The 27,628-nt window shown below is 50.0% G+C and overlaps 1 protein-coding gene across 3 annotated transcripts; it reads left to right on the top strand.

Moving 5' to 3' along the window:
* On the top strand, positions 1 to 26,535 carry CCDC136 (coiled-coil domain containing 136). Of its 3 annotated transcripts, XM_082662476.1 has the most exons (18): positions 1 to 66; positions 849 to 956; positions 2,485 to 2,739; positions 2,823 to 2,897; positions 8,737 to 9,060; positions 11,285 to 11,396; positions 11,978 to 12,146; positions 12,396 to 12,536; positions 12,857 to 13,015; positions 13,295 to 13,465; positions 13,876 to 14,061; positions 15,688 to 15,882; positions 16,347 to 16,574; positions 18,069 to 18,566; positions 18,941 to 19,162; positions 20,240 to 20,521; positions 21,187 to 21,501; positions 26,301 to 26,535. In XM_082662476.1, exons 1-18 carry the CDS (start codon positions 9 to 11, stop codon positions 26,409 to 26,411), a joined length of 3,609 nt encoding a protein of 1,202 aa, XP_082518602.1. In that variant the 5' UTR covers positions 1 to 8; the 3' UTR covers positions 26,412 to 26,535. The 3 variants fall into 3 exon arrangements, with proteins under 3 accessions (XP_082518602.1, XP_082518603.1, XP_082518604.1); XM_082662477.1 differs by lacking the exons at positions 12,857 to 13,015; positions 13,295 to 13,465; positions 13,876 to 14,061; ... (3 more) ...; positions 18,941 to 19,162; positions 20,240 to 20,521; XM_082662478.1 differs by lacking the exons at positions 12,857 to 13,015; positions 13,295 to 13,465; positions 13,876 to 14,061; ... (4 more) ...; positions 20,240 to 20,521; positions 21,187 to 21,501.
* Positions 26,536 to 27,628: the final 1,093 nt, after the last annotated feature.

Raw genomic sequence — 27,628 nt, 5'->3', positions numbered from 1 at the left:
GAGCGGCCATGGACGCGGGCGCCGGGGCCGGCGCGGGCGCCGCGGGTTGGAGCTGCCCGGGCCCAGGTCAGAGCGCCCCTCCCTCACCACTCCATCGCCGCTCCTTCCTCTTCTCCATCTCTCCTCCCTCTAGACCCCCATGTCCTCTCCGCCCTCCGCTGCTCCCCACCTTTACGTCCTAAGTCTTCCTCCCTCCATCCCGCCTCCCACCCAGGCCCGGTCTCCATCTTTCCGGGCTGGGTCTTCCTCACACCGGCCGCATCCTCCCTGGCAGTCTCTCCCCTGAGCCCTCTCAGTCTCGTCTCTCCAGACCAACGGTGCTTCCAGCCCTGGGGGCTCCAAACCCTGAACCCGCTCGGACCCCCAACTATTCTGAGCGCGGGGCGGGGGTGGGGTGGACGAAGTCCAGGGAGAGAATGTAGGGGAGGGGAGCGGCTCCGGTGCAGAGTCCCTTCCCACACGACCCCTGCCCGCCATCAACCCCTTCCCCTTCCACCTCAGCCTTTCAGCCTCTTCTGTACTGGGTCGCGCCCTCTGCCATCCCTGCCCATCTCCCCCCGTCCCCTCTGGGCTAAAGAGACACACACCCTTTATGCCTGTGCAAGGGAGAGGAGCCTGGAACGGGGGTGCAGGAGAGGTTGGGCAGTGCAGGGCGGTGTCTCCGTAGACCCAGCGTGAGGGGCGGCCTGGGGAGGAGAATTGCAGCTCTTGGCAGAGTGAGCCAAGTACTTCCACCGGGATGAAAAACCCAGGGCTCCAAAGGGCTAGAAGGTGTGTCCCTTCCCCCCGCCAGCTGCTCCCCAGCCGCCCCTACCATCCCACAATCCCTCCTCTCTTCCTTCTCACAGGACCCACAGTGACCACTTCAGGCTCCTACGAGGTATCAGAGGGTTGTGAGAGGAAGAAAGGCCAACGCTGGGGGTCCCTGGAACGGCGGGGGATGCAAGCTATGGAGGGTGAGTTTTCCCAAAAAGCTTTCTTTCCATCCCCCTCACCCAATTTCCCTTCACTTCTCCTTCCTCCCTCTGACCCCCAAAACTCTGAGCCAGGACACAGCCCTTCCCCCCAGTTCAGCTCAGCCCCCTCCACCCCTCCTCAGGGCTCAGGGCTTGAGGGAAGTTCAGGGTACATCCCTTTGGAGTCCTAATCACCAGGTAACCAGGTTGTGTGTCCCAGGGGAGCTGCCAGACAGAGAAAGAGGCCTTGTTGGACAGAGCTTTGAAGCAGCCTGTCAGCAGGGGGTTTGTTCTCACTGCCTCCAGACCCAGATCCCAAGCTGTCTCTTATTTTGAAAAGCAGGGAAGTGAGCATGTGAATTGTCTTTCTGGTGCCACCACCACTAATTTCAAATGGAAGCCTTGTGGCTTTGGTTCTCTAGGCTATCTTACCGCCTGAAAGAGGGAGTCTGGGAGCAGGGCTGGTGAGAAGGCCAACCAACCTCCCAACACACATGTATCCCCACCAACACCAGGAGCCTGGAAGGATGCTGGTCCTGTTTCCAGGACTCCTGTGAAGGGTCCCTATGCACACTCAATATGGACGATCCTGCTCCCCCAAGGGGGACAGATGATGCAAGGGGTCCCAGATGAACCTTAGGCTGTGGTTATTGGACAAAGATCAGAGATTCCAAATTTTAAAACAAAGCAAACTATTGCCATCCAGATAAGATTTTCTATTTAGAGGAACTGCATTGCAGCAAAGGAGGGCGTGCTCGCCAGCCAGAGGCTGAGGACTCGCACACCCCAGTTTCTTAACGCGTTAAAATGTCAGGCTATCTTTTACACCCAAGTACAACCTATGACTTCCCCCTTAAAACTGCCTTGTGGTCAGCAGGGAGATCTCCTGACACTCAGCAGGGAAAAGAAAAGTGGACCTGGTAGAAAATTCCAAAAAGACTATTCGATAGAATATATTTGAAAGGGCCCCAGTGTTTGTCCAATAAAACATTTAGAGTCATTTCATTCAGATGTTCTCTTTCTCTACCTGCTGACAGGCAACCCTTACTTATTATGGAAAGGCTAGTTTCTCACAAGCCACCTGGATCATTTGTAAACTTTGTACAAACCCCCAAACTATAATTCTTGCCCTGTTTGGCTTAAAGATACACCCAGTGTCTGAATCTTTCTTGACTACTTGTCCTGCTACCCAGAGACGAGGATGGAAGAAGCAGGTATCCTTGTGCCAGCTTCACATAGCTGAGCCAGCACCTGGCTGCCCAGTCTGCCTGAAGGCAGTACTTGGAGGCCACCAGGGGCAACATTGGTCCAGAAAGGGCCCGGGAGGGGGATGGGCTTCCTCCAAACTTGACTCTCACACTTGAAGCCTCCTCATGCATGCACGTCCTGCCCAGGGGCTCTTTGGGGGACACCAGGTGGCACTATTATACCATCTCTGCCCTGGGAGAGTGAGTTGGAGGGCCCTCTAAGGCCTGTGGAAAGGAAGTTGGCTCTTACTCGCTGGTGGCGGGGGGTGGGTCTCTCCTAGGGGAAGTGTTACTCCCAGCTCTCTACGAGGAGGAAGAGGAGGAGGAAGAAGAGGAAGAAGAGGTGGAAGAAGAGGATGATCAAGTGCAGAAAGGTGGCAGCGTGGGCTCCCTGTCGGTTGGCAAGCACCGGGGCCTGAGCCTCACGGAGACAGAGCTGGAGGAGCTGAGGGCTCAGGTGCTGCAGCTGGTGGCAGAGCTGGAGGAGACCCGGGAACTGGCAGGGCAGCATGAGGACGACTCGCTGGAGCTGCAGGGTGAGTGCCTGTGATGGGGCCAGAGGGCCTGGGCCCAAAGGCACTGGATCCCAGGCCTGATGCCAGCTTCCCCGTCACTGCAGGGCTCCTGGAGGATGAGCGGCTGGCCAGCGCCCAGCAGGCAGAGGTGTTCACCAAGCAGATTCAGCAGCTCCAAGGTAAGTCCTAGCGCTTGGACTGGAGGGCAGGTGGTCATCCAAGTACTTTTTTCTTGAGGGTTTGGCTGAGGCATAGCAGACATAGCAGACCATCGGAACCGAATGCAGTACTTTCTCCTCATTTTCTTCTACTATTCTTGCCCTGTTCTCCTTGCCTCTCCATCCTCCTCTTTACCTAATTTCCTTTCTTTTTGCACCTCTAACTGGCTCTTCTGTTCCCCCTCCTTCCCTTTCTTGCCCTCCCATTTCACCCCCTTTCCGAGGCTCTCTCCTTTTTCTCTCCTCAGTCTCTCCCCCTCACACCTGCATCCCTTTTTCTCTTTGTTCTCCTGATCAGTGCCACAGGTAGGTAGTCAAGGTTGAATTCCAAACCAGATTGCTTTTGCCTGTCCCTCCAAGGGCATCATGGGAAGATCAGTGAGCCAATGAGAAGTGGCTGGAGGGGACTCTCTGCATCTTTTAAGGGAGGCAGATGAGAATGCTTCTTTTGCTCCCTAACACCGAGCTGGTGGCCCCAAAAGCCCTTTCTTCTAACACCCACATGCCTTTGTCTGGGAAGCAGCAAGGCAGTCGTCCCACATTCCACTGCGCCGCCAAATAAAGAGGCAGGTTTTGTTACATCTGTGGGCTTTTGGAAGGTTCCTGGGAGCTGTCCTAGAAAACTGCAGGGACTCTCCAGGGAGAACTGAGATCAAGCCAAAAGAGAAGTATAAATGGAAAAAAAAGGGAGGCCGGCAAGCAGGCCTGGAGAGGAGCAAGCCAAGGTGGGAGAGGAGGAGGGAAAGAGAAAGGAAAGAAGATGTAAGCAAAGGTAGATGCAGGAAAAGTAGACAATAAACAGGCTGAGGTGGGAGGGGAGGGGAAGGAGAGAAACTGCAGGAGCTATGTTGCTCAGGGAAAAGAGTGTGAGCATTGATCTCAGGTCACCTAGATTCTTGAGCCCAACTCTGCCACATAACAAGCTTTGTGATCTTGGGCAAGTCACTTTTATCTCTCTGAGACTCAGTTCCTTAACTGTAAAATAGGGCTAATTTAAATGTTTTGTCAACCATTTATTGAGTGTCTGTATACTTGGAGGAACTGCTATGAACGAGATAGACAAGATCCCTCCCCTAATGAAGAGTACATTCTAATGGGGAGAGGCAGAAAATAGACAAACACCACCAGTTCAGGTGGCAATAAATGCTATGAAGAAAATATAACAATATGATATGGAGAGATGGGGTAAGATGGAAGTTTATTTTATTTTATTTTATTTTTGCGGTACACGGGCCTCTCACTGTTGTGGCCTCTCCCGTTGTGGAGCACAGGCTCCGGATGCGCAGGCTCAGCGGCCCTGGCTCACGGGCCCAGCCGCTCCGCGGCATGTGGGATCTTCCCGGACCGGGGCACGAACCCGTGTCTCCTGCATCGGCAGGCGGACTCTCAACCACTGTGCCACTAGGGAAGCCCAGTTTATTTTTTATATGGTAGTTATAAAAGTCCTCTGAGAAGAGGACATTTGAGCTAAGACCTGAATAATGAGGAAGATCTGAGGGACGTGCACACCAGGCAGATGAACCAGCAACTGCAGAAGGTCAGAGGCAAGAATGAGTTTCATGTGTTTGAGGGACAGAACAAAGGCTGTTGTGGCTGGAGCAAAATGCATGTGGAGGACTTGGGTAAGAGAGAGTTCTGAGAAGCAGGCAGAGTTCAGATTACAGAGGGCCTTATAGGTCAGCTGAGAGGTTTGACTTTTATTCTAAGTATAGTGGAAAAACATGGGAGGGTATTAGCCAGGGCTGGAGGCTGGCTAATTTTTTTTTTTAATTTATTTTTAAAATAAATTTATTTATTTATTTTGGCTGCATTGGGTCTTCATTGCTGCGCGCGGGCTGGTGGCAAGCATGGGCTACTCTTCGTTGCGGTGTGTGGGCTTCTCATCGCGGTGACTTCTCTTGTTGCGGAGCATGGGCTCTAGGTGCGTGGGCTTCAGTAGTTGTGGCACACGGGCTTCAGTAGTTGTGGCACACAGGCTTCAGTAGTTGTGGCTCGCAGGCTCTAGAGCGCAGCCTCAATAGTTGTGGCGCACGGGCTTAGTCGCTCCCCGGCATGTGGGATCTTCCCGAACCAGGGCTCGGACCTGTGTCCCCTGCCTTGGCAGGCAGATTCTTAACCGCTGTGCCACCAGGGCAGTCCCCACTTTACTTTTTTAAAAGAGCACTTCAGCTACTGTATGGAAATTGGATGAAGAGAAAGGAGTCAAAACAGTGAATCTGGTCAGCAAATAACTGCAATAGTCAGGAGATGGTGATTGGTTGGATTAGAGGGATCAGTGCTGTAGAAATGGAGATGATTGAGAATGTAATTTGAAGTTGGAGTTCTCAGGACTTGCTGAATTGGATTGGGGGATAAGAGAGACATGAAAGATGACTTTACCTTGAGAAACTGAATAGATGGTGGTGTCATTTATTGGAATGAGGACAGCTTGACAAGGAACAAATTTTGGGGCTAGAGGAACCATTTAAGACACGTTTTCTACATGTTGAGTTTGGAATGGCTATTGACATCTAAGTAAATATATTAAGGAAGCAGCTGGGTATATGAATCTAGAACCAGGGAAGAAATCAGGACTGGAGATATAAATCTGGGAGTCATTGGCATATAGATGACATTTGAATCCAAGGGAGATCACCATGAAATCACATGGAGAGATATAGAAAGAGGAGAGAAAAGGGTCTAGTCCCAGGGCTACTCTAGAATTTAAAAGTCCAATAGAGGAGGAGAAATGAACAAGAGACTGAGGTAGGAGGAACTACTGAGGCATCTGATGACCTGGAAGCCAAGAGCAGAAAGTGCTTCAAGGAGACAGTGATCAGTGGTGTCAGAAGTTGCTAAGTCAAGTAAGATGGCCATTGGATTTGGCGAGATGGAGGGCTCTGAGACATTTCAGTGAAGATAGAAGCCTGATTGTATCGGGATCGAAGAGGAAAGGGGAGGTGAAATGGAGAAGGTGAGTACCCATAATTCCCGCAGACATGTCTTGAAGAGAAGCAGAGAAATAAGGGAAATGAAGTCAAGGGAGAGCTTCTGGTGTTTGGGTTTTGGGGGGATGGGTCACAGTAGATCATGTTGATCTGATGGAGGAAAGGATCCAGTAGAGCATTGGATCTCATCTGAGCGCGGGGATGGGGGTGGGGCTGCGGGTCTGGTGAAGGCGCCCAAACCCCACCTCGCTGGAGCAAACGGAGTCCTTGCGCACGTGCGTTGCCCGTTTCCGCCAAGAGGGGGCGCGCGCGGCCTCAGAGGTAGCTGGTGTTGAGAGGCCGTTCCGGCCGCCGCAGCCCCTTGGGGGCTGGGACCGGCTGGCGGCGGGAGGCCCCCTCAGAGAGACCACTTGCGGGGTAGGAGGGAGATTCCGGCGAGATGGAGGCCATAACCAGTGAGTGAGAACTGACTTCACTGTGTCCCCCTCCCCGGGTCTTCGGCCTCGCCCTGACGGCCCCAGCTTCACTGTCAACCGGCGCCAGCTCTTCAGAACCCTGGTCAGGCCCTTCCACCTCCCAGCCGGCCCGCCCCGTCCATCTTCCCGATAAGACCCTCCCTGGGGCCTGTCTGCAAGCCCCACCCCTCCGCCCCTCTGTGTTTCTAGTTAAGAGCTTTCTGAGGCAGAGCGCGACCTTTCTCCGTTCCCCAGTGCATCTGAGAATGTCATTTTTTAGGGCTAGACCCCAGAGGAGAACCTAAGGGAGTTTTGAACCCGAACATTGAGGGCAAAGTGGGGAAGTAGAGGTTGGTCAGCCCTCCAACAGAAAACCCACCCAGGCCTTTATCCTAATGGCCGGTTGACTTGTGTGTCCGTTCAGTAGTGGAAACAGCAAGGGCTTTGTTTCCTTCAAACAGGAAGGAAGTCAGAGAATCTAAGTGGAGATGTTTGGACTTGGCACAGGGGTGATCAATTAATACTTGTCAAATAGACTGAAGAGAGGAGACAGCTAGGATGGTTGTAGAGAAGGAGAGACTGGCAAAGATGTGGCTGGAGCCGCCCGTGTAAGGTTGGCAGGAGACCTACCCCCGTGCCACTCCCACCCTGTACCCTCGCCTCCGAGACACCTGGTCCGCTCAGCATTTATGTCTGCAGTGTGTCCAAATTTTTATTCTCAAACCTCCATGTTCTGTTCTAGTTTTTAAAAAAATACCCAAACATGTAATTCTTTTTTTTTTAACATCTTTATTGGAGTATAATTGCTTTACAGTGGTGTGTTACTTTCTGCTGTATAACAAAGTGAATCAGCTATACATATACATATATCCCCATATCTCCTCCCTCTTGAGTCTCCCTCCCACCCCGAACATGTAATTCTGTACCCGTGGTCCTCAGTAAAAGTGTGTGGACTAGATGTGTCCCTGCCTCATTTATGCATGAATACAGCAAATATTTATTGAGTGCATTATGCTGGGTTCTCTGGCAGATCCTGAACCTGTAATGGTGAGAAAAACAGACATGTTTCCTGTCTTCATGAAGCTTACAAGTGGAGACCAACGTTTTATGTACACACACACACTGTAAAAAGTACAAGGGGCTATGAGAGCATTTAATGGAGGGCTTTGCTGAATTTTTTGAGGAGGTTGGGGGTGAGGCTAGGGAAAGTTGAAATCTGAAGGGTGAGTAGAATGAACAGGAGTTGGGGGCAAGGGATGGGGACAGTGTGCCTTGCAAAGAGTTTGTGGGAAGGTCCTGACCCTCCCAATCCAATCCTCACTAATTCCTGAATCCTGACTCCCAAATTTTGAATCCTCTGTTGGTGGCAGTGCCTTTTACTCTCGCTCCACTTTTAGTCTCCTGATCCTGGATGGGTACGTCTGTCCAGAAACCTTGAGATGCTCCACGGATACTGAGAGCTCTGACACGTTTCTTTTGTAAATTAAAACCTATTATAAAATATAGGCTTGTTGTGAAATGTCAGACAGCACTGATATATATGATGTGGAGAGTAAAAGCCCCTCTCACATGCTGTCTCATTCCTCGGAAGCAGCTGTGCTGTATGGTTTAGGACATATATCTTTCCAGATCTTTTTCTATGTCTTTGTATATTTGTGTTATATATTATACATATGAATATTTTTTGCAAAAATAAGATAATACCATGTATTTTACAGCTCATTTTTCTTCCTAGTTAGTATATTATGGAAACTTTCTCATGTCTTCTCTATGGATCTGCCAGTTTCTTTTAAATGGCTGCCAGCATTCTATTTTACCTTCTTCAGTTTAAGCTATCCCTTATTGATTGGCATCTAGGTTATTTTCCCATGTTTGCTTCTCATGAGATGAACCTATATTTGAATTTCAGCTGTGAGCTCTAAATACACATTGTTTTGGGACCAGTACTTACACAGGCAGTTCATGGGAGATCTGAGGCTCTGTGAGTTCTAAGCTCCCAGACTGAATAGATGAGAATAGTCTGTGCAAATTTTTTTAGTAAGGGGCTTTTTGGAAAGACTCAGGGCATCAGTAAAATGCTGTAAATTAGGTTTGGTCTTTAACTGTCAGGCGATTTCATAGAAGCACTTAATACTTTTTGTTTGGAGGAGCCTAATTTGTTTTTGATGCCAAACCTCAAGATCTACTTTTCTACTGCACCTTGCTACATAGATTCACTCTGTTCTCTTCTTAGGTATTCCCTTTATTCCATATCAGGTGAAGCTATACTTCTCTGATGGGGTAGAGAGCAGGTTGTCAGGAGTTTCCAGATAAGAAATAAGTCTGCCCTTAACTTTGTGCTTCTATGGTAGAAGCACATATGGTAGATTAGTTCACTTGTCCTCTTGATCATCTCAAGATCGTCTTTGGGCTTTGCAGGTGAGCTGCGGTCTCTACGGGAGGAGATTTCCCTGTTAGAGCATGAAAAAGAAAGTGAACTTCAGGAAATAGAACAGGAGTTGCATTTGGCCCAGGCTGAGATCCAGAATCTGCGGCAAGCAGCGGAGGACTCTGCGACTGAACATGAGAGTGACATAGCCTCCCTGCAGGAGGATCTCTGCCGGATGCAGAATGAACTCGAGGACATGGAGCGCATCCGAGGAGAGTATGAGATGGAGATCACCTCCCTCCGTGCAGAAATAGAAATGAAGAACTCTGACGTATCCAATAGTTTAAGTCTCTCAGATTTCTCTGAGATGCAAGGTATGAGAAAGCCAGCCCTCCTCCTGGTCTGTCAGTCAAATCAAGCAGAGGGAAATAGTACGCAAGAAGATGGTGGAAGGTGGGCTTAGATCATGAATTGGGAGCCTCTAGAAAAAGCTTCCATGTTGGATTCAAGACTGTAAGAGAGAAAAACTTGATGTCATATAACCAGTCTGTAATGGTGTAAGAAATAGCACCATGGAGCTGTACCCTGAGAATTCTTCCTCAGAGAGCCATTGGGCATTTGTTGATTTGCCTATGCTAAAGCCCTTCCTGAAAAAGTTTCCATTTCTGGGGTGGGCGTATAGGGGCCTGTCACCTTGGAAAGCTTCCCACTGCCCTGGCATCATGGTGCTTTGCTTGGGTCACTTTCTGTATGGGTTGGGGTGAGGGGTTCCCAGTCCTGCTCCCAAGTCCCAGAATGCCCACAATGCTAATTTTTAGCCTCCTTTAGTCCTCCCCAAGTAGAAGCTTTAGGGGGCAGCAAACCAGAGCACAAGACAGCTGGAGAGGAACAGAGGTTATTTCCAGTAATACATGAGTCCTCAAAAGCTTAGAGCTCTGCTCAGTCTCCCAGCTAGCTGCTAGGTTTCATGACATCAGAGCATTTGCCTTTATTCTGAGGCTAGATTTATGATCTAGGTATAATGCGAGGCCCTGTACTAGGCCAGGTCAAGCAGAGGCAATCAACGAGGAATCAAAGAACTGCAAGTTTTCCCAGCTGTAGCAGGCCTCTCAGAAGCGCTTTTGGGCTGGTGTACTAGGAGAGGGAGGCCAGCACAGTGGGAACGCTTGGGCTGGAGTTAAACAGACCCAAGTTCAGAATCTCAGCTCTGCTAATTAGCAGGATAAATAGCCTGGTTATTATCTCCCTGGACCTCAGTTTCCATAGCTATAAAAATTGATTAATAAAACTTTATAGCTGCATGGGATTCTGGAACAGGAAAAGAACCTTAGGGAAAATGTAGAAAAATCTGAATGAAGTATAGAATTTAGTTAACAGTAAAGTACCAGTGTTCATTCCTTAGTCATGACAAATGTACCCATGGGAAGATGTTAACAGTCGGGGAAACTAGGTGAGAACACTCCCGGGGAATTCTGCACTATCTTTGCAACTTTTCTGTAAATCTAAAACTCTTCTAAAACTAAAAGTTTATTTAAAAAGAAAGAAAGAAAGAAAACCTTATATGACTATTTGGAGGATTAAATGAAATGCCTAGTGTATTGAAGGCACTCACATACAACTGAACCCGAGGCTGGACTCATCAAGTCTAATGCTTAGCACGTGGTTGGTTTTCATTAAAGATTAGTTTCCTTCCTTCCTTCTATGATAATCTGGAGTATGCCGAGGGCTTTTGATTGGACTAAAGAGGGAACATTAGAAGTGAATTTCAGGGTGTTGAATCTCAAAGCAGGTAAGATAGGCCTTGTATTCTAATTCGAGCAAGCTAGTGTTCTCTAAATATCAGCAGTATTCTGAGAGAAATAATTCTTAATCATGAAGAAACAAAACAGATATGGGTGTTTCTATTATCACAGCATTAAAAAGTATTGGTATCTGGAACTTAGGGACATGTGCTGGGACATTTCAACCAGATCTCTGCTGATGCCTGCGGATGGAGGATTTGTAGGTTTGGTCGGGGTGGGCTTTTTTGTCAGAGATAAAAGATCATTAGAAAGAATTCTTGGCCATGTGCAGGCCGATGGATTTGGTGTGGTAATAAAGGAAGTAAAAGGATGCCTGGGTTGTCTCTGAAAGCCCGGCACTGGCAGTATGACATCTGGCAGTTAACACTCTCAGCTTTTTGTACTAAAAGTGTAAGAGGAAACTAACTGTAAACAGTTGAATGGAAACTTTAAATTCAGTAAACCAAAAACTTACTGAAACCCTCGCAAGCTCCTAAAAATCTCAAGGCTGTCTTGGTTGGTGTTTTTCCCCCTGCCACCCCCACCCAACCCCTTGGTTGGGGTTTTGAAGATGGGCACACAGGGCAATCTTCTGGGAAGTTGAAAAGAAGGGCAGCTAACTGAAAGAGGATAAAGACTCACTGCGGTGCGGAACTTTCCGGGCCCTACCTTCTAAGCCTCTGCATGTGGTATCTCATCTGTCTTTAGAAAAAGAAACTCTTCAGCTTTCTGCAGCCAGATTTCTAGGCAGGAAAATTGTGGGCTGGTCGTCATTGCTTCCTCCCTGGGATCTCACCTCTCTGCCTGTCCTCTGCAGAAGAGTTGCAGCAACTGCGGGACCACTACCGCTTCCTGAACGAGGAGTACCAGGTCCTCCGAGAGAACAACAGTAGCCTCACAGGACAGCTTGCGGATCTGGAGAGTGAGAGGTACAGCCTGGAGGCTGGCGGGGCTCTTTAGGACTGGGCTTTTCCCTGAGTAGAACTGGTGAAGGCAGATGCCAGGCTAATGAGCCTCCCTCCGGTCCTGGTGAGCCGGTCCTTTCCCTGGTATCCAAAGGATACGGATGCTGCCAAGAAGTAGGTCTTGGGGTCCAACCCAAATGTCTCAGGACTAGAATTGAGTGAGTTCTAAAATTTAGTTTTCTTCCATTCTAGGCATTAGGTCTGGTTTGCTCTGCCCTAGAGCAGATAAGAAGCAATTCCTTTGTTGTCCTCCCAGGCATGATTCAGTCTGATGGTATATTACCGCCAGATTGGAGCTGGCGTGACTCCAGGCCCAGCCTCGAGCCCGACTGGATTAGTACTCTTAGGGTCTCCCAGAGCCAGACATGCCTTTGCAGACTGAGGTGCTGGGGACTTTTTCTATAATCTCCTAGGTGTGTTTGAGAGGTGAATCACTATAGAAGGCTCCTTTTGCCTAAAATGAAGACATCAGGACCAAGCACACTTGGCAGGTGATGCCGGGCAGAGCTCTCTCCCAAACGTGACTCTGGGGTTCTGGATTACAGGACACTAAGAGCAACAGAAAGATGCCTGGAGTCCCAAGCACTAGGGAGTATGAAGTCAGCAGAGTCTCAGACTTCAAAAGAGGATTTCCTGGAGCCTGATCCTGAAATGCATTTGTTGCGACAGCAGCTGCTGGGAGCTGAGGAGCAGATGCATGACATGCAGAACAAGGTAGGGAAAGGCAGGCCCCTTTACGGCCTTGCTCCCACCTTCTCCTGGCCTGTGGCCGCAGCATCTCCTTAGACACGAGGCTGACAAAGGAGGCAGGTGCTGTGGCAAGAGATAGGACTCCAGGGTCTCACTTGCTTGCCTTTTACTGAATATTCCGGTAAAAGGAATGACATACTCTGCCCAAGCCTGTTCCCAGAGAGCCTATGGTACCTGTTGTAAATCCTCCTTCCTGTTGCGTTTCCCACACAGTGTAAGAAATTGAGTTGTGAGTTGCAAGAGCTACAGCACCATCGCCGGACCAGTGAGGAGGAGCAGAGGCGGCTGCAGAGGGAGCTCAAGTGTGCACAGGATGAGGTGCTTCGGTTTCAGACTTCCCACAGTGTCACCCAGGTAAACACTGACAGGGGAAGGGCATCGGGGAGGGCAGAAGGGCCTACATGGAGTCGCCATTTCCGGGGAGGATGAACGCAGAGGAAGGCTGTGCTCTGCTGACTCCTGCCCTGCAACCAGAGAGCAATTGGAGAAATCACACAGCATTGCATTCTAGAAATGGTAGTCGTTATCGAGTGTGTGCCGCAGAAAAGAAACTAAACCATAGGCCTGTGGGAGTGCCTCAAGATGTCTGCGTCTGGAAAGGAACCACTCTGGTCTGGAGAGGGGTCTGCTGATTCCCGAGAGTAACCGTTCTTCCCACATCCTCCCCACCGCAGGGCGAGGAGCTGAGGACCAGACTCTGTGCCCTGCAGCAAAAGTATGATGCTAGCCAGGATGAGCAGAATGAGCTCTTGAAGGTACAGCTACAACTTGAGGCTGAGCTCCAGCAGCTCAAAGATATGAAACCCACAGTCGTAGAAAGCCAGAGTGAGAAGGTAACAACGACCCCAAGGTGAGGGGCCACTTAGGTTCCAGAGGTTTGGGGGGAGGGGGATAAGAGTTGAGTGCTGAAATAGCTCTAGCTGCCACCTGTGCGGCACCATAGGTACAGAACTCCAGCCGCCCTCGAGTCCTCTGTTAGGTGAGAGGACACCCGTAAGTGCAGGGCAGGGAGAAGTGGATTCTCAGACTGTCTGTGTCTGAGAGTGACTCAAGCAGAAGCGTGAGTGGGTTAAGGATCCCAGAGGTACTGCCCAAGTCCCCCTCCACCGCAGGAGTTACAGTGCCAGCTACAGAAGCTGCAGCTGCAGTACCAGAGCATCATGTGTGAGAAGGACGAGCTGCTGGCCGTGCAGCAGCAGCTGCAAGACAGCCTGCGCTGCCACGAGGCAGAGGTGCAGCACCTCAAGGGCATCGTGGCCTCCTTCCAAGAGAGCAGAGAGAAGGTAAAAGAAGCTTCAGGTGAGGGAGAACGTAGCACGGCAGAGCCTCCCATGAGAGGACAAGTCCACAGGAGGAGTGGGGTGGTGGAGTTCTGTGGAGGAGCTGTCGATGAGGGAGATAAAAAAGTGCTTCATGGAAGCGTGATCTCAAAGGGTCACGATGCGCTCAGCTTCCTTCGATTTTAAATCAGAAAGAGCTGTAAAAAGGAGGCCGCTTCCCTTCCCCACCTTCCAAAAGAGGAAGTCCCAGGTCTCTGTGTAGAGCCTGTTAGGGATTGGTCCATCTCAGGTGGTCCCTGCTGGGATGAAATTGGAACTGGAAAGGACAGGACCCTTTAGTCCCTGCCTGAGAGGAGAGAGTGCAGCCGCGGGGGCTTCTGGGATGATGGCGGGGTCTGCCTCCCCTGCCCCAGAATGCAGAGATGCACGCCCAGCTGCAGGAGATGAAGCGGCTGTACCAGACCAGCAAGGATGCGCTGGAGCGGCAAAAGCACATGTATGATCAGCTCGAGCAGGACTTCTTGCTCTGCCGGCAGGAGCTGCAGCAGCTCAAGACCACCCAGTCCATCCCAGAGGACAAGGGAAAGTGTGCTGATAAGGTAATTGTAATTAAGAGAGGTGAGATCTCCTGAGCCTTGGAGAGAGGAGGTATAGAGGCAAAAGATGAAGTCATCCAACCAAGAGGCTTGATGGACTTCCTGTCCAATCACAGATGTATGTGGAAAGGCAGAAAACAGGCAGAGCCCCATGCTGTTAACTTTAAAACTTTGCCTTGACCTTGACTTTGAGCCCAAGCCACAGCTTAGTAGAATCAATACCTCTGGATCCAGTCTGAACACCTGAAGATTTCACACATGATTTCATTTGTGTAGACATTTATACCTTATTGTTAGAACTGTAGTGATATCTTGTCATTCGTGGAAAAGAACATATACATAGGCCCATATACACAGCTATGATTGTTAGAACTAGAAAGAGAAGGTCCAGTTTTCTGAGGCAGATAGTAGGTGCTCTCGTCAAAAGGCATGGTCTGTGCCCAGAGTGCTAATTGGGTATTAGAAGGACCTAGGCTTTTTCAGGATTTATTCTGTGACTTCAGAGTAGTTAAACTTGAATTTTACCCTCTTTAAGTTGAACAGAACACTATTCTTATCTCACTTTCTTTTAGTAAAAAAATCCTGGTAGTGATAAATAAGGCCTTCCTTCTTCACTTACCCGTTTTTCCATAGTGTGTAAAATGCAAGTCATTATTAGTTAGCCTTGTTGAGTACTTTCAGCTCCTGACCACTGACAGGAGATGGAAAAATGTTGAAGCGTGATGCAAAAGAGGTGCAAGATTCCAAAAGGTGGTGGAGCTAGTCGCCTTCTGCCAGAATACTCAGTAGCTCCTGCCACAGCCAACAGTAGGCTATATCCCCAGGGAAAGGCCTTCAGAAGACACAGAACTGGGGTCGTTACATGGGCTGCCCAATAGTCCACCTGCCTTTCTACAGCCAGGCTCACTTCCCCACCCCCGCCCCGCCCCTCCCGTTCCATTTAGAGGTCCAGGGGGTCCATAACTTGCTCATCACTTTCTCTCCTAGTGGAAGAAACTATGGGAAGGGAGAAGCATGCTGGCATACAGAGCCAGCCTCTTCTCCTCTCCTAAAAGAACACTGAGATTAGTTTGATACTAGAAGATTTGGGTTTTTGGAATCATGGGATGATTTAGTCCTCTCAACCCAAATTCAGCAACAGCTCATACTTCTCTAAAGATTCTTAAAGCTGATTATGAAAACAAAAATGGGGAAAATTAGGATGAAAGTAAGTCCTTATTGGTAAGGAGCATAGTTACAGAAACAACTGGAGAGTAACAGGAACTAGAATTCCCTGCAGGGTGGGAAAATAGTATCTACCAGAGGAAATGGAGGTGGGGAAATGAGAAGGGAGGGGCGCTGATAACCTCCCTCGAAAACTGCCCTCAGAAAGAACTAGTAGGCAAAATTTAGAGCAGAGCCAAACTTCAGTCCTGAGCAGCCTGCTGGGGTTCGCATTCAGCATCTAGGCCTGTATGGGCGCAGGGCGGCTTGGGGTGATCAGTCTAAGGTGACTACAGGGTGGGAGACCCTGGTGAATCACAAGAGGTAAGAGAACACGGAGTGCTCTGCTGACCGTACGGGGCAGAGAAACGCCAGGGAGCCTGCCTCCCAGAGTAAGCACCCCTGCGCGCCCTGCCCCGTCCACAGTGTGATGCACTGCTCTTCAGACTGACAGAATTGCAGGAGAGGTACAAGGCCAGCCAGAAGGATATGGCGCAGCTGCAGATGGAGCAGTGCGAGCTCCTGGAGAGGCAGAGGAGGATGCAGGAGGCGCAGGGCCAGCTGCACGAAGAGCTGCACAGGCTCACGTTCCCGCTCCCCAGATCTGGTCTCTTCCACAAGGTAATCACAGCCAGGGGCTGCTGCTAGCTGTGAGGAGCTGCCCAGATGTGACTGTACTTGGGAGAAGTAAAAGGGTGGGGGTGGAACTTTTTCTCTTCTTAACCAACCACTCCTTACTTTCTCACCAACCTCCTCAAACAGAACTGTTCAATATAGCTGATTAGGGCTCTAAATCTTAAAATACATCCTATACTCTGGAATCTGTCCAGCATTTTATATTTAGATATTCAGTCCGTCTGGAGAAAATGCACTTGAAAGCACTTTGCAAACTGCAAAATGCATCCAAACATATGAGGTCGTTACTACTCAACTAGCAGGTCTCCAAAGAGAGACTCCCCTCCTGTCCCAGATGGGCTGTGCAGAGCCAGCCCCCCTAAGGGAAGGGTCCCAAGCAGGAAGGAGGCAGAGGTCTTGCTGTGTAACCACCACAGTTCTAGCCCTCTTCCTTCCACTCTGCCTCACAGAGTCAGGAGCTCCTTACAAAGTTACAAGACCTGGGTGAACTACAGATGGTCTACCAAGGCATGCAGGAGAAGCAGAAAAAACTGATACAGAATCAAGAAAGTGTATTAAAAGAACAATTAGAACTGCACGGAGCGCTGCAACGTTTCAAGGAGTCTGATTTCCGGGAAGTGTTGGATAATCCGAAGGACTCCAAATGGCCTAAGTCCTCAAAATGTGGTCATAACAAGGTAACTATAGCAAGAGGCAGGGAGATAGTTCTGGGGGCAACAGCATTGTAGGGAAAGGGGGCGCCACAGAGGGGTCAGAGTTCCGAAGCCCTGTTTTGCCAGGCGCAAGGATGAAGCTAGAGCTCCACCCTCGCAGCCGCTCAGGGGCTCGTTAAGATGTGGCTTTAGGTACGGCCTTAGCTGCTCCCTCAGATGGATGCCCAGTTGAAGCACTGTGAACACTTAGAAACCAGAGGACCTGGAAGCTTGTGATCTCCTGATGATTTGACTCAATCTCTTCAGCATCTCATTTTCCAGACGTATTTGGAAGTAGATCAACTTAGCGTTTGTTTGGATCCCTTAGGACTGACTCTAAACATGCCATCTTTTCCTCATGAACTCGGTGGTAATTGAGAAGGAAGCTTTCCAGGGACCAAAATCTGTAACCTTTTGGCGTTCTACATGAGGCACATCTGAGTCCATTTATTTCCAAGGGAAGAATTCCCAGCATGTGGGGTTCTTGGTACTGACCTCACTGTCTTCATTGGAACTTTGTGGCAATAACAGCCTGGTCAGAGGCGTTGGACTAGAGAATCCATGGGTCTCAAGCACCAGCAAGTGGTCATGCCTCTGAGGTCACACTGAAGGAGATTTCTAGACAAGTCTGTTCAGGGTTGGGAGATGCATTTGGTCTGAGGCCTCAGTGGGGGCAAGGAAGAGCAGGTAGACAGTTTCAATTCATTGAAATTGAAGTTTATTCAATTTCAATCTATTTGTTCAGGTATTAGCCTAGACAGGCAGATAGATGTAGGGAATAGCGGAAGTCCAAACTGAGATTTGGTCAGATTCCAGGGGTGTCAGATTTCAGCCCGGATAGCAGACACCAGGAACCAGGTATAAAATATTCCCTTAACCAATCAGATCTCATCCTGGGCATGAGCTCCCAAGAAGCCAGGCCCCGAGGGCCTGGGAAACATGCCCAGGGGCCAGATTCAGAATTGAGGCAGGAGGAGTCCCTCACTACGACAGGGACTTGTAGTGAGACCTTGATTCCAAGTCTGCATCTTCTGAGGAAGAAGTTCTTCATATGCTCGTATTCAAGGCCAGGGCTGATTTTAGAATTGCGGGTGGCGGAGGGGACTGAGCCCCAGAGGTCAGGATAATGGATACACCTGACTGAGAAGAGGGAAGGGGAGGGAGCCCGAGTGACCTTGAGATCCACTCAGTGCTGCTTCCTGTGAGATAGGAAGTTACCAGAGCATATGGAAACCAGCAGAAATGGGAGGCCAGAAATCGTGGACTATCTGTCCCAGGGAGATTTTCTCCAGTGAGCAAAAAATTGACACATGCCAGTTACCTGTAGGCAAAGTCAAAGATCTAGGCTGTGGTGAGACGGGAGGGTAAGGTGTGCAGTGCTCTGACCTGTGCTCTCAGATGTCTGCACCAGGAGGGGTGCAGCTAGAAGGACTGCAGTGTCTAGGGTAACGATGCTGTTTCCCCGCCCACTCCTGGCAGTCAAAGGTGATCATCGCCCAGATGCAGGCTCTGCAGGAGCTGTACGAGGCCAGTGAGGCTGAGCAGGAGCTGCGGCAGCAGGAGCAGGAGCGGCTTCTAGAGGAGCGGAAGAGGCTGCAGGCCGACCTGCAGCTCTGCCTGGAAGAAATGCACATGCTCCAAGTCCAGTCCCCTTCTGTGAAAATGAGCCTTGAGTCCTACAAGAAGAGTTATGGGACCACGGCCACCAGCAACGAGAACTGTCACAGAGATTGTAACATTGATGACGAGAGCTGTCACGAGAGTTACAACAGCAGCCAGGCCAGCGAAGAGAGCGTCCTCCAGAGCTATGACAGGAGCACCAGTACTGGGGAGTCCTGTGGGAGGAGTTACCGCAGCAGCAGCAGCAGCATTGCCTATAAGAGGAGTTACGGCACCAGCAGGAGCTCTGACACCTGTCACAAGAGTTACGTCAGCAGCAGCATGGACGACGAACTTGCCGATCCTGAAGATATGGAGGTAAAAGTAACCAGATGTCAGGTCAGATAGGGGAAGAAGGTTCTTGTCTTATTAAGAGAGAAGTCACGGGGAAGGGCACAAGAGGTGAAGTGGGCAGTGGGCTCAGAGCTGAGCAGGGTAACTAACTTACAGGAAATAAATGAGGTACTCTGCCCGCCTCATACGGAGATGCTCCATCGGGATGGAAGTCTAAGATTCAGGACTTTTCATCAACACAGTCATGGTGCTCTTTCTGGGAAGAAATACAGGATTCCCCCGGGCAGCTTCAGATCCTTGTGGCCATTGTTTTGTACCCAAGAAAGGGCCTAGCGAAGAGAGTGGGCGGAGTGCAGGGGCTCCTCAGGGTGCCGTCATCGCTCCCCTGCCCTCCACAGCGCTTTGAGGACACAGTTGCCAAGGTGTTGATCAAGCTGCAGGGAGTGCAGGCCATGTACCAGCTCAGCCAGGAGGAGCACGACCTGCTGCAGCAGCAGATGAGAAACCTGCTAGACAAGCAGAAAGGGCCGAAGGAAGAGCTGGATGCCTGCGAGAAGGAATTCAAGGAGCGCGTGGAACGCTTGGAGAAGACTGTTGCCTCCCAAAATGAGGAGCACGAGGTAACTGCTACCAGGGAGGCAGGGTTTCAGGTAGGAGTCCCTAGAGCCAGAGGAGGTCGGAGCCCTTTCAGAGAGGCTGAGAGAGAGAGGAGCTCATTGCCAGCTCTGTACAGTTGCCCTCCTCCTGGTCAGAGGGACAGAGCAGGGGCTGAACCCCAAGAGGCTGGGCAGGCTGTTGTGCCACTGATGGACATTTCTCAGGTGCCCGCTGTGCTGGGATTTACTGATCATCAAGACTCCTTGAGTGATTTTTTTTTCCCCTTTGCCACATCTGTTCTCTTTTGTCCTAGAGCACTTCTATAGAGTTGTATTTTTTTTACCTCCAGTTTTCTTTAGTTTGTGTGTATTCCACCTTGTCTCTTCTCTTCAACTAGATTGTAAGCACCTAAAGGACAGGGCTGTGTCTTCTTCTGGATCTCTCATAATGCCAAGCAGAGTGTTGTGCATCCGCTAGGAATGGGACGGAGGGCATCGTCTCTGACGAAGAGTAGTCCTCTGTCCAGTGGGGGTCACTGTACGCATGGGAGAGGCTCAGAGAGCAAGAAACACGTGGGCCTAGGTTGCTTAGTATTGGGACCTGCCCAAGGAGGCCATGATGTGCTGCCAGAAGCCAGGAAAGACAAAACCAGGGAGTAGGGAGCAGGGTTGGCACTTGCCTCCGTTGCCAGGGTGAGGTGCAGGAGCCCAGGTCCAGTCTCAGGAGTATACAACACAGTTCCTGTAGTAATGATTGTACCTATTAGAGAAATAGCTTGGGCAAAGTAGGAGTTCCCATCAAAAACAACTACGTAATAAAGCCCCACGGTTCAGAAGGGGTTAGCCATTTTGTCATTCCCCTGACAGTTCACAGTAAAAACATAATTTTAGTCATCCTTTTTTGATCATGTTAGATGTAAGTCATCAAGTGCCTCAAGTTAGGGAGAACCTCTAAAACTGCTTTAGAGGCTCATTTTCAACAGTTTAATGTTTTCTGTATTATCTACGTCCCCCTGGGCTTTAGCAGGGAGATTTCTGAAGCAGGGGCCAGGCTGATCACGTAGGCCCAGCTGTGGATAACTGGGCCTCCACTACCAACAGATCAAAGAACTGCAGGCCAAGCTGCGGGAGCTGCAGCTACAGTACCAGGCTAGCGTGGATGAGCGGGGGCGGCTCCTGGCCGTGCAGGAGCAGTTGGAGGGGCAGCTGCAGTGCTGCCAGGAAGAGTTTCACCAGCTCAAAGAGAAGAGGTCCTCTGTTACCAAAGAAACCAAGGGAACGAATGGCAATAAGAACATGAATAAGAATGCCAATGGGGTTAAAAGTAAAAAGGTGGCCAAGCCAAGCCTGGAGAGTTCTGAGGTCAGCTGTGAGACCAGAAAGGTGAGTAGTAACCTTGGTAGCCAGATAAGCAGAAAGTTAAAGGGGATCCTAGGAAGGAAAATCACCTTCACCACCATTCCGACCAGATGAGGTATTTGCAGAGAAGCTTCTGGGATCTCTAATGTGTCTAGAGTAGTTCTATCTTAATAGCAGTTTGGTACTCCCTTTTCCTGTGAGGTCAAGGGGAGAGTGGAATACAGACCACTCAGACCTGGAGCCCCTAGGCTGGATGACTGTTTCAGTTAGACCAGTGCAATTTTCTGGGGCCCCTGTTGTTCTTCTTGGGTCACATGCCCAAGAGAAGGACCAAATGGATGGAAAGAGGGGGATTTACTCAAAGCAGTTGTGTACATATAGGTGGAAGAGGACTGGATAAAATGGGGGGTCACCAGGCAAGGGTAGGAAGCAGCAGTTGAGGTGCAGAATCTTTAGCTCTGGGAGCGGTTGGAAATGGCTAATGGCCAGATAGATGTGGTACGGGTCCAGAGAGGCTGGGTGTGGCCACCCTCCCCACTGTGCGCGGGACATCAGTTCAGTCCCAGGACACGGTGCTGTCTGTGCACTGTGGGAAGCAGCGTGTTCTTGAGGTAGTTAAGCATCGTCATGAGGGTAGTCATCTTTCCAGGTAACAGCATCCCCCATCCTGTACTGCCTCCGCCCCACAGAGTCTGGAGGTGGTGCTGTACTACAAGGCCAGCCACGTGGCCTTGGACGATCAAACAAAAGAGGAAATAGAAGAGGAAACGAAGGAGGCAATTGAGGATGAAACGGAGGCAATTGAGGACGAAACAAAGGAGTCCTGGGATGAACTAGTTTCTGAGCCATCAGGTCCTAGAGAGGTTAAATTCAAAGAAGACCAGGAGGAGAGATATGAAGAGTTCCACAGCCAGGAGGGTAAGGAAGAAGGCAACGACCAAGGGGAGGAGGATGATGAAGCTTCAGAGGGAAGCAACCCCCTCAAGCCTTCTGAGAGCAAAAAGGTAACCACAGCCAAAGGCAGGATCATGTGGGGAATGGGCTCTTGGGCGCAGGTGCCCAGCGTTCAGGTGTGACCCAGCCCTTGGATGGACTTCTACAGGAGTAGAGGCCAGCAAGCTCTGAGGCGTCGCACTGGGGAAAATGGAGGTGGAGGTGGGATTGGAGAGAGCAGTCTCTGCGGGAAAGGCTGTGGAACTGTCTCACAGAAAGCACCTTCTCTGGGAACCGGGGCGTGCGGTCGGAGTCCTGCCTCCTTTCATTTATGTGGTAATAACCCTCGTTACTCACTTCAGGAGGGTTCTTCACCCTCCGCTAGCACCGCACCACGCATTTCTGTCAGCCTGGGCAAGTCACCCAGTCCTGCTTTCCCGAGGTGCCCTATTAGGGCTGACCTCTGTTGCCGTGAGGGGTGTGGAGAGGCTGCTGTCGCCTGCCGGGCTCTATGTAATATTACAGGGCATGAGAGTGGGGGCCGGGGCCGATCGGAAGTGATAAAATGTTTCCGTCTCTACAGCAGAGCCGTTGGCCGGTCTTGGGAGACCAGCCAGAGGTCTGACCCCTTAGTTACCGGATCTGGAGAGGTCGGGTGGGAGTATCCTGGGTAATGTACCAACTGTACAAAAATATTTCTGTATTTTAACAACTGGTACATCTATACAGGAACATAACTAGCTGAATCTCTGCCCTGGTTGAAGTTAACTGGGGGCTCTGATTTCCGAAGGGTTTGAGTAGAACCTGAATAAGTCCTCAGTTTGCAGTACAGGTTCTTTCTGTCCTTTTAAACACAGGGGAAGAAAATAAGTCTCTTGTGGTGGGATGCCCCAGTCATCTCGAAGTTATCTGGAATTTTCAGCAGTTCAGTCAGTTCAGTCTGCAGCACTGGCTAAGGACCCAGTTACAGTTCTCTGTCAACCTCATGGCAGAGAACCATTGTTTAGGATGTGAAAAGTAGGAGTAACCACAGCCCCTTCCCCAGTGTTCTATTTCTTTGAATTCTTCATACCCTGCCACATGCTGGTTCAGAGCCTCATAGGTTTCCTTGCCTCATGTGCCAGCTTTCTAAACACGAAACTGGATTTTTCTACATCACAATCAAGTACATTCCTTGTGTCTGCATGTGGAGGTGTCCCTTTGCCTCAGTGGGTCCTGCATCTTTTACAGGCAACTCTGCTGGCATATGTATTACCGCCTGCAAATTCATTTTCTCCCTGGAAGGTGGTTGCAGTCAAGAACTCGCCCTTCTCCATCGTTAGCTTGTTTTAGTGCGTTTTGTCTCACAACGACAGCATCAGACTCCTAGGGGATGTCCCAGAACACTGAGACTTGGTGGAACACAGCCAGAACACGCGGCTAACAAAGGGACAGGTGGCCTGGCAGGAGGCTGCCCTTCCTAGAGTGACCCAGGCAAAGTAGACATCCTGCTCATCCGGAAGGCCCAGCTTTACTCTCTGGAGCTTCACTTTTCCAGTTACTGACCTACAAGAAGGGTCTAGGTGCAGATAACCCTTGCTTGACAAGATATAAGAGGGACATGACAAGCCAAAAATGTGGCCCCGAATTGGACCTACGCCGCTGCTTAACCCTTGCACTTTTGCATCTCCCATAGGCGACCCACGGGAAGAACCAGGCCCGAGTAGCGGAGAAGAAATACCGCTGCTCTCGCTTACCTGTTGTTTAACCTCTTGATCTCTTTCCCTTTTCCCTTTGTTTTATCATCTTCATTATCTGTTGGATTCATGTGTTTATGTCTTTTTATACCATCTCTCATCTCTGGTCTCTCCTCGTGCCTCTTTCTCATTTGATATGTTGCAGCCACCCCCTGCCCCCAATCCCCCCATCTTCTCCTTGCCTCTCGTAGGCCTGGTGGTCATATCGGCTTTGCTCTGGTGCTGGTGGGCTGAGACGTCGTCCTAACGCAGGTACTGGTATTGCGTCCCCTCCTTCTGAGGGATAGAGGGAGGGTGCAGGTTGCCCTGGCCTCTCCACTTTCCCTTTTCTCTGAGCCGCTTGCTTCTTGCTTTTGCCATTTTACAACAGGTGATAGTCAGGTCTGAGTTTTAGCCCTGGCTTTTCCTTGGGCTACTGCAAAGCCCATAACATCTCAGAGAATGTCTCCCTAACTTGCACGGAATTGGAATGCTCGCCATTGACATAGTTTGAGTTTCTGTACTCTGGCTGGGAAAAAGTTGAATGATCCCAGCACTGTGGCTACTTTCAAAGCTCCCTCGACTACTTCTGATGAGCTGATGTCTGACTACAAGGCTGGCCTGGCTGCTCTTTGTCTTTGTTTAGCCCCAGAGCCAAGCTCTCACTACGGTCACTACCCAGGATGGCAGAATAAGGAATCACTGCCTCCCCACTTGGGTGAGAGAGGAGGTCTGGAGAGTTGTGATCCCTGAAGGTCATCTGTATGAGGAGAACCTCGATTCGTCCTTCAGCCTTGGCATCAAACTCTTATCATATTATGTACTTTCTACTGAGAAGTTCTCTGGTTTGGGGATTCTAGTCTCCAAAAAATCAGAACAAGAATGCCACATCCCTTTTGGGGGTCAGATTCTATTGTAATTGGCTTCCCAAGCTAGGCTTTCTGGAGAGAATGTGGTATTGGTGAGAAGTTTCCACTAACCAGAAATGCAGTGTTTTCAGGGAGCAAAACTGATATATTCTGGGCACCAGTCCACGTAATCTGATCTGTCAACAGGGCACCAAATTCAGGAGGCAGAATGTAGTCTCATGGCCCAAGGTAGAACCCTTCCAGACCCATAAACTATTCTCTCTTGGCCTGTTTTGGCTCCTCTCCCACGCTCCCCCTGCCACTCGCACTCCCCCGCCCTCTCTTCTCACATCCCTGTAAATGGAGTGTAGTTGGCTCACTGCATAGGTTGAGTGGCCGCTGGAGCATTTGTGGGTAGCATTTATCACTATTTCCTTTTCTGTCCTGCCTTTTTTCCTCCTCACTTTTTTTTTTTTTCTCTTCAACCCTTCTCCTTTCTTCTTTTAGACATTCCAGTTACCACGGTCAGTCTTTAACTCCTTTGGTGAGAGGGGTCTCTCCCTGTACCTGTTCCTCCCTGTACACTCCCAGATTTCTGGGTCCGTGTGGGATGAGACCCAAAGCATTCAGCCATAACCTTTCACCAACTCAAACCCAGCCGGGCCTGACCAGAGTGAGAGGAAGGAACTCCTGGGTAAGCGTCCTCTTGGAGGAGCCTGTTATACCCAGAGCCTGGCTACGGCCCAGCATGCAGCTCCCATCCAGAAACTGAGGCAGCAGAGTAGAGTAGAAAGTGTGGCTGACAAGCGGGCAGACACCTTGGGTGAGTCTGTCTCTGTTTCTTAGAGCTTAGTCCCAGTGGGCAAAATGCATAACCTGAACATTAGTTTCTTCAAATGTAAGGAAAGGATGATAAATCCTCTGGCTTCCTCATGTGAGGAATAGATGAGTTCATTTATATGAAGGTACTTTATAAATGATAAAACACCACATAAGTAATAAAAAGAGCATACTCTTACATAATGCATACTATATGCCAGGCACTGTTTAGTCATCTGATAAGTATTAACTCATTTAATTCTCACAATAACCCTCTGAGGTAGCTATCATTTTACATGTGATAAAACTAAGGCATAGAGGGGTTATGTAATACAGCCAGTAAACTGTGAATCAGATTCTAAGGACTTAATATTAGCATCAGGTAAAATTCCAATCCTGTTTCCCCTTATCGTCTCTCTTCATTGGTTGCTCCCAAGTAAGTAGGAAGACACCATACAGCAGCTTCTTCGTGCAGCCTCAGATCACGTTAGCTCTCTGATAACTAATATCACATTGCTGACTTATTTCATGTATTGTTTATGAAAGCCTTTTGCACATTGCATATGCTAAGCGTTCTCTCCCCTTTCTCTGCCTGCAGTTGATTTTTTGGATCCAAGGCAGAATGTTCCATTCATCTCTATTACATCTAGTCCATTGTCCACTGTTCTCACCTATGAAGCTTTGCATTTATTTTTAATCTTGACCCTGTGGTTTCAAAGTACTCACTTTTGCAGCCAGCTTCACCTCATCCTCAGGGGTGACCAGCCACCTTCTTATCTTCACCCAGGTTACAGGTGAGGGCGAGCCTCTAGAGTGTTCCTCTCCAGGCCCTCATCCAGCTTATCAGTCACGTACAAATGGTTGTACAGCAGGCTGCCATCAGCCTGCTCTTTACTTCTCCTGTTTTCTCCAAGGAGGTGTTTTAATGACCCTGGTGTTTGCCTCCCTGGGCCAGTGACCAACTTCCTTCAGTCTCCTTCAAGGACATCATTCTCCACAAACGGTCTGGGCTGCCTAAGAACCTCATGTTTGCTGTACTCTGGTGCACTTTCTTCGCTCCCCCACAGTCTTATCATCCTCTTGAGTTCACTTTTCCTCCGTCAAGCATTTAATGATGCTGCTGCATTTCCCAGGGGCCCAAATTTACCCTCTTTTTCTTGCCGTGGCATCCGATCCTTTGCTGCAACCGTTTGGATTCTCTGAAATCTGCTTCTGAGTTTGCTCCTACACGCAGGAGCTGGTTCTTCTCACCTCACGGGGCATGAATACAGGCAGCCAGCTCAGGTCATCCACGTAGTGTTGTTCCAGATACCTAGTGGTGCCAGGACTAAGCCCACATTTGTCTGCAGCGGTTACCCAGGAGATAAGAGAGACTGGACCATGATGATGTTTCTGAGGTATCTCTCCAGCACCAGAAGGCAGGGGATCTCTAGCTTAGGGAGGAGTTCAGAAGGCTGGGCACTCACCATTTGTCTTTGGTCCCCACAGAACATGTTTGGGATGTGGAAGCCTATGGTGTTCTTGGCCCTTGCAGCTGTGGCTCTGTATGTGTTACCCAACATGCGACCGCAGGAGACAGAGTCCTACCTCGTGGAGTGACGGCAGGCGTGGGCCAGCCGAGGAGGCAGATCCGCAGTGGCCACTACCCTCAGCTTTGGGCAGGACACACTGTGCCAGAGCCCCCACCCCACCCGTGTATTCCATGTGTCCCCATCTCCTTAGCCTCAGCCACTCAGGCCGGAAAGGCTTGTTGTGGGGAACTGCTGGCTCCCATCTCCTGCCTCGTGTAAGAACCTGGGTTCCTTGTAATTAAACATCAGCTGAATCACATGAGACTTTGTGGCTTTTTATTTGTTAACTACCTCACAGCGCAACCAGAACAGAGCAGTTCCCCTTTAACCAGGTGCTCACTTAAGACCCTGGCTCCTACGTATGATTTCTCACCCTACAAATGACCTCAGAAATGAGGCTGAGGAAAAAACAAAAAGAAAGAAAGAAATGATGCTGGCTCCTTGTGCTGCCAGCCGAATCGCAGCTGGATTGCTCTGTACCTACTAACCCTAATCTCAAGGAACTTATCGAAGCGCAGAGAAATGGAATGATCTGCGTACTTGTGTGCCGGGGGGCAAATGACCTGCCCTTGGGTCTCGTGCCCACATCTGTCTACTGTGAGAAGGGTGCCCTGAGAAGATCTGCGTGTGGGCCTTCGTGGCTTCGTTCTTATGAGTTGTCGAGGGATTTGCTCTCGGAGATGACTTAATCACTCAGGGTCCCAGCAGTAAACTGAAGGGAGTTCCCTGGTGGCCAGGTGGTTGGCATTCCGGGCTTTCATTGCCATGGCCTGGGTTCAATCCCTGGTTGGGGAGCTGAGGTCCCACAAGCTGCACAGTGCAGCCCAAAAAAAAGGCTTTAACCTAAGAGTTGTTAATGCACAGATTATGTACAGAAGGCAGTTAGGAGAACCACCGAGGAATAGTGAAGTCCCCAGGCACCAGCAACAGGGGGAACTGGCTACCGTCGCAGGCCTGAAGGGGAAAAGGGAGGAAGCAGGGGCCGGAGGCCTGGCACGGGGCCCCAGACACACATGGTGGCCATAGGGGTGTGTGGCCCTTAGCAGAGCCATGAGGAAGTGGGAAGTTGATGTGCTCCCCCACCCTCTCTTCCCACTCTCCAGTTCCCTGTTGGTGTGTCTCATTGGCTGATCCCAACTGGGAGCCAGAGAGCAGAGATGCCCAGGTGACAGTCTTTCAGGGTCAGCCTCCCGGAGTTCAGAGCCAGCTGGGCAGAGGATCGAGAATGGATCTAAGTGGGAATGA

Source organism: Grampus griseus (assembly GCF_964374135.1).
Source record: "Grampus griseus genome assembly, chromosome: 9".
NCBI classification, from domain to species: Eukaryota; Metazoa; Chordata; class Mammalia; order Artiodactyla; family Delphinidae; genus Grampus; species Grampus griseus.
Note: the sequence above shows the minus strand (reverse complement) of the source record. Positions and strands in the feature narration are given on the sequence as shown.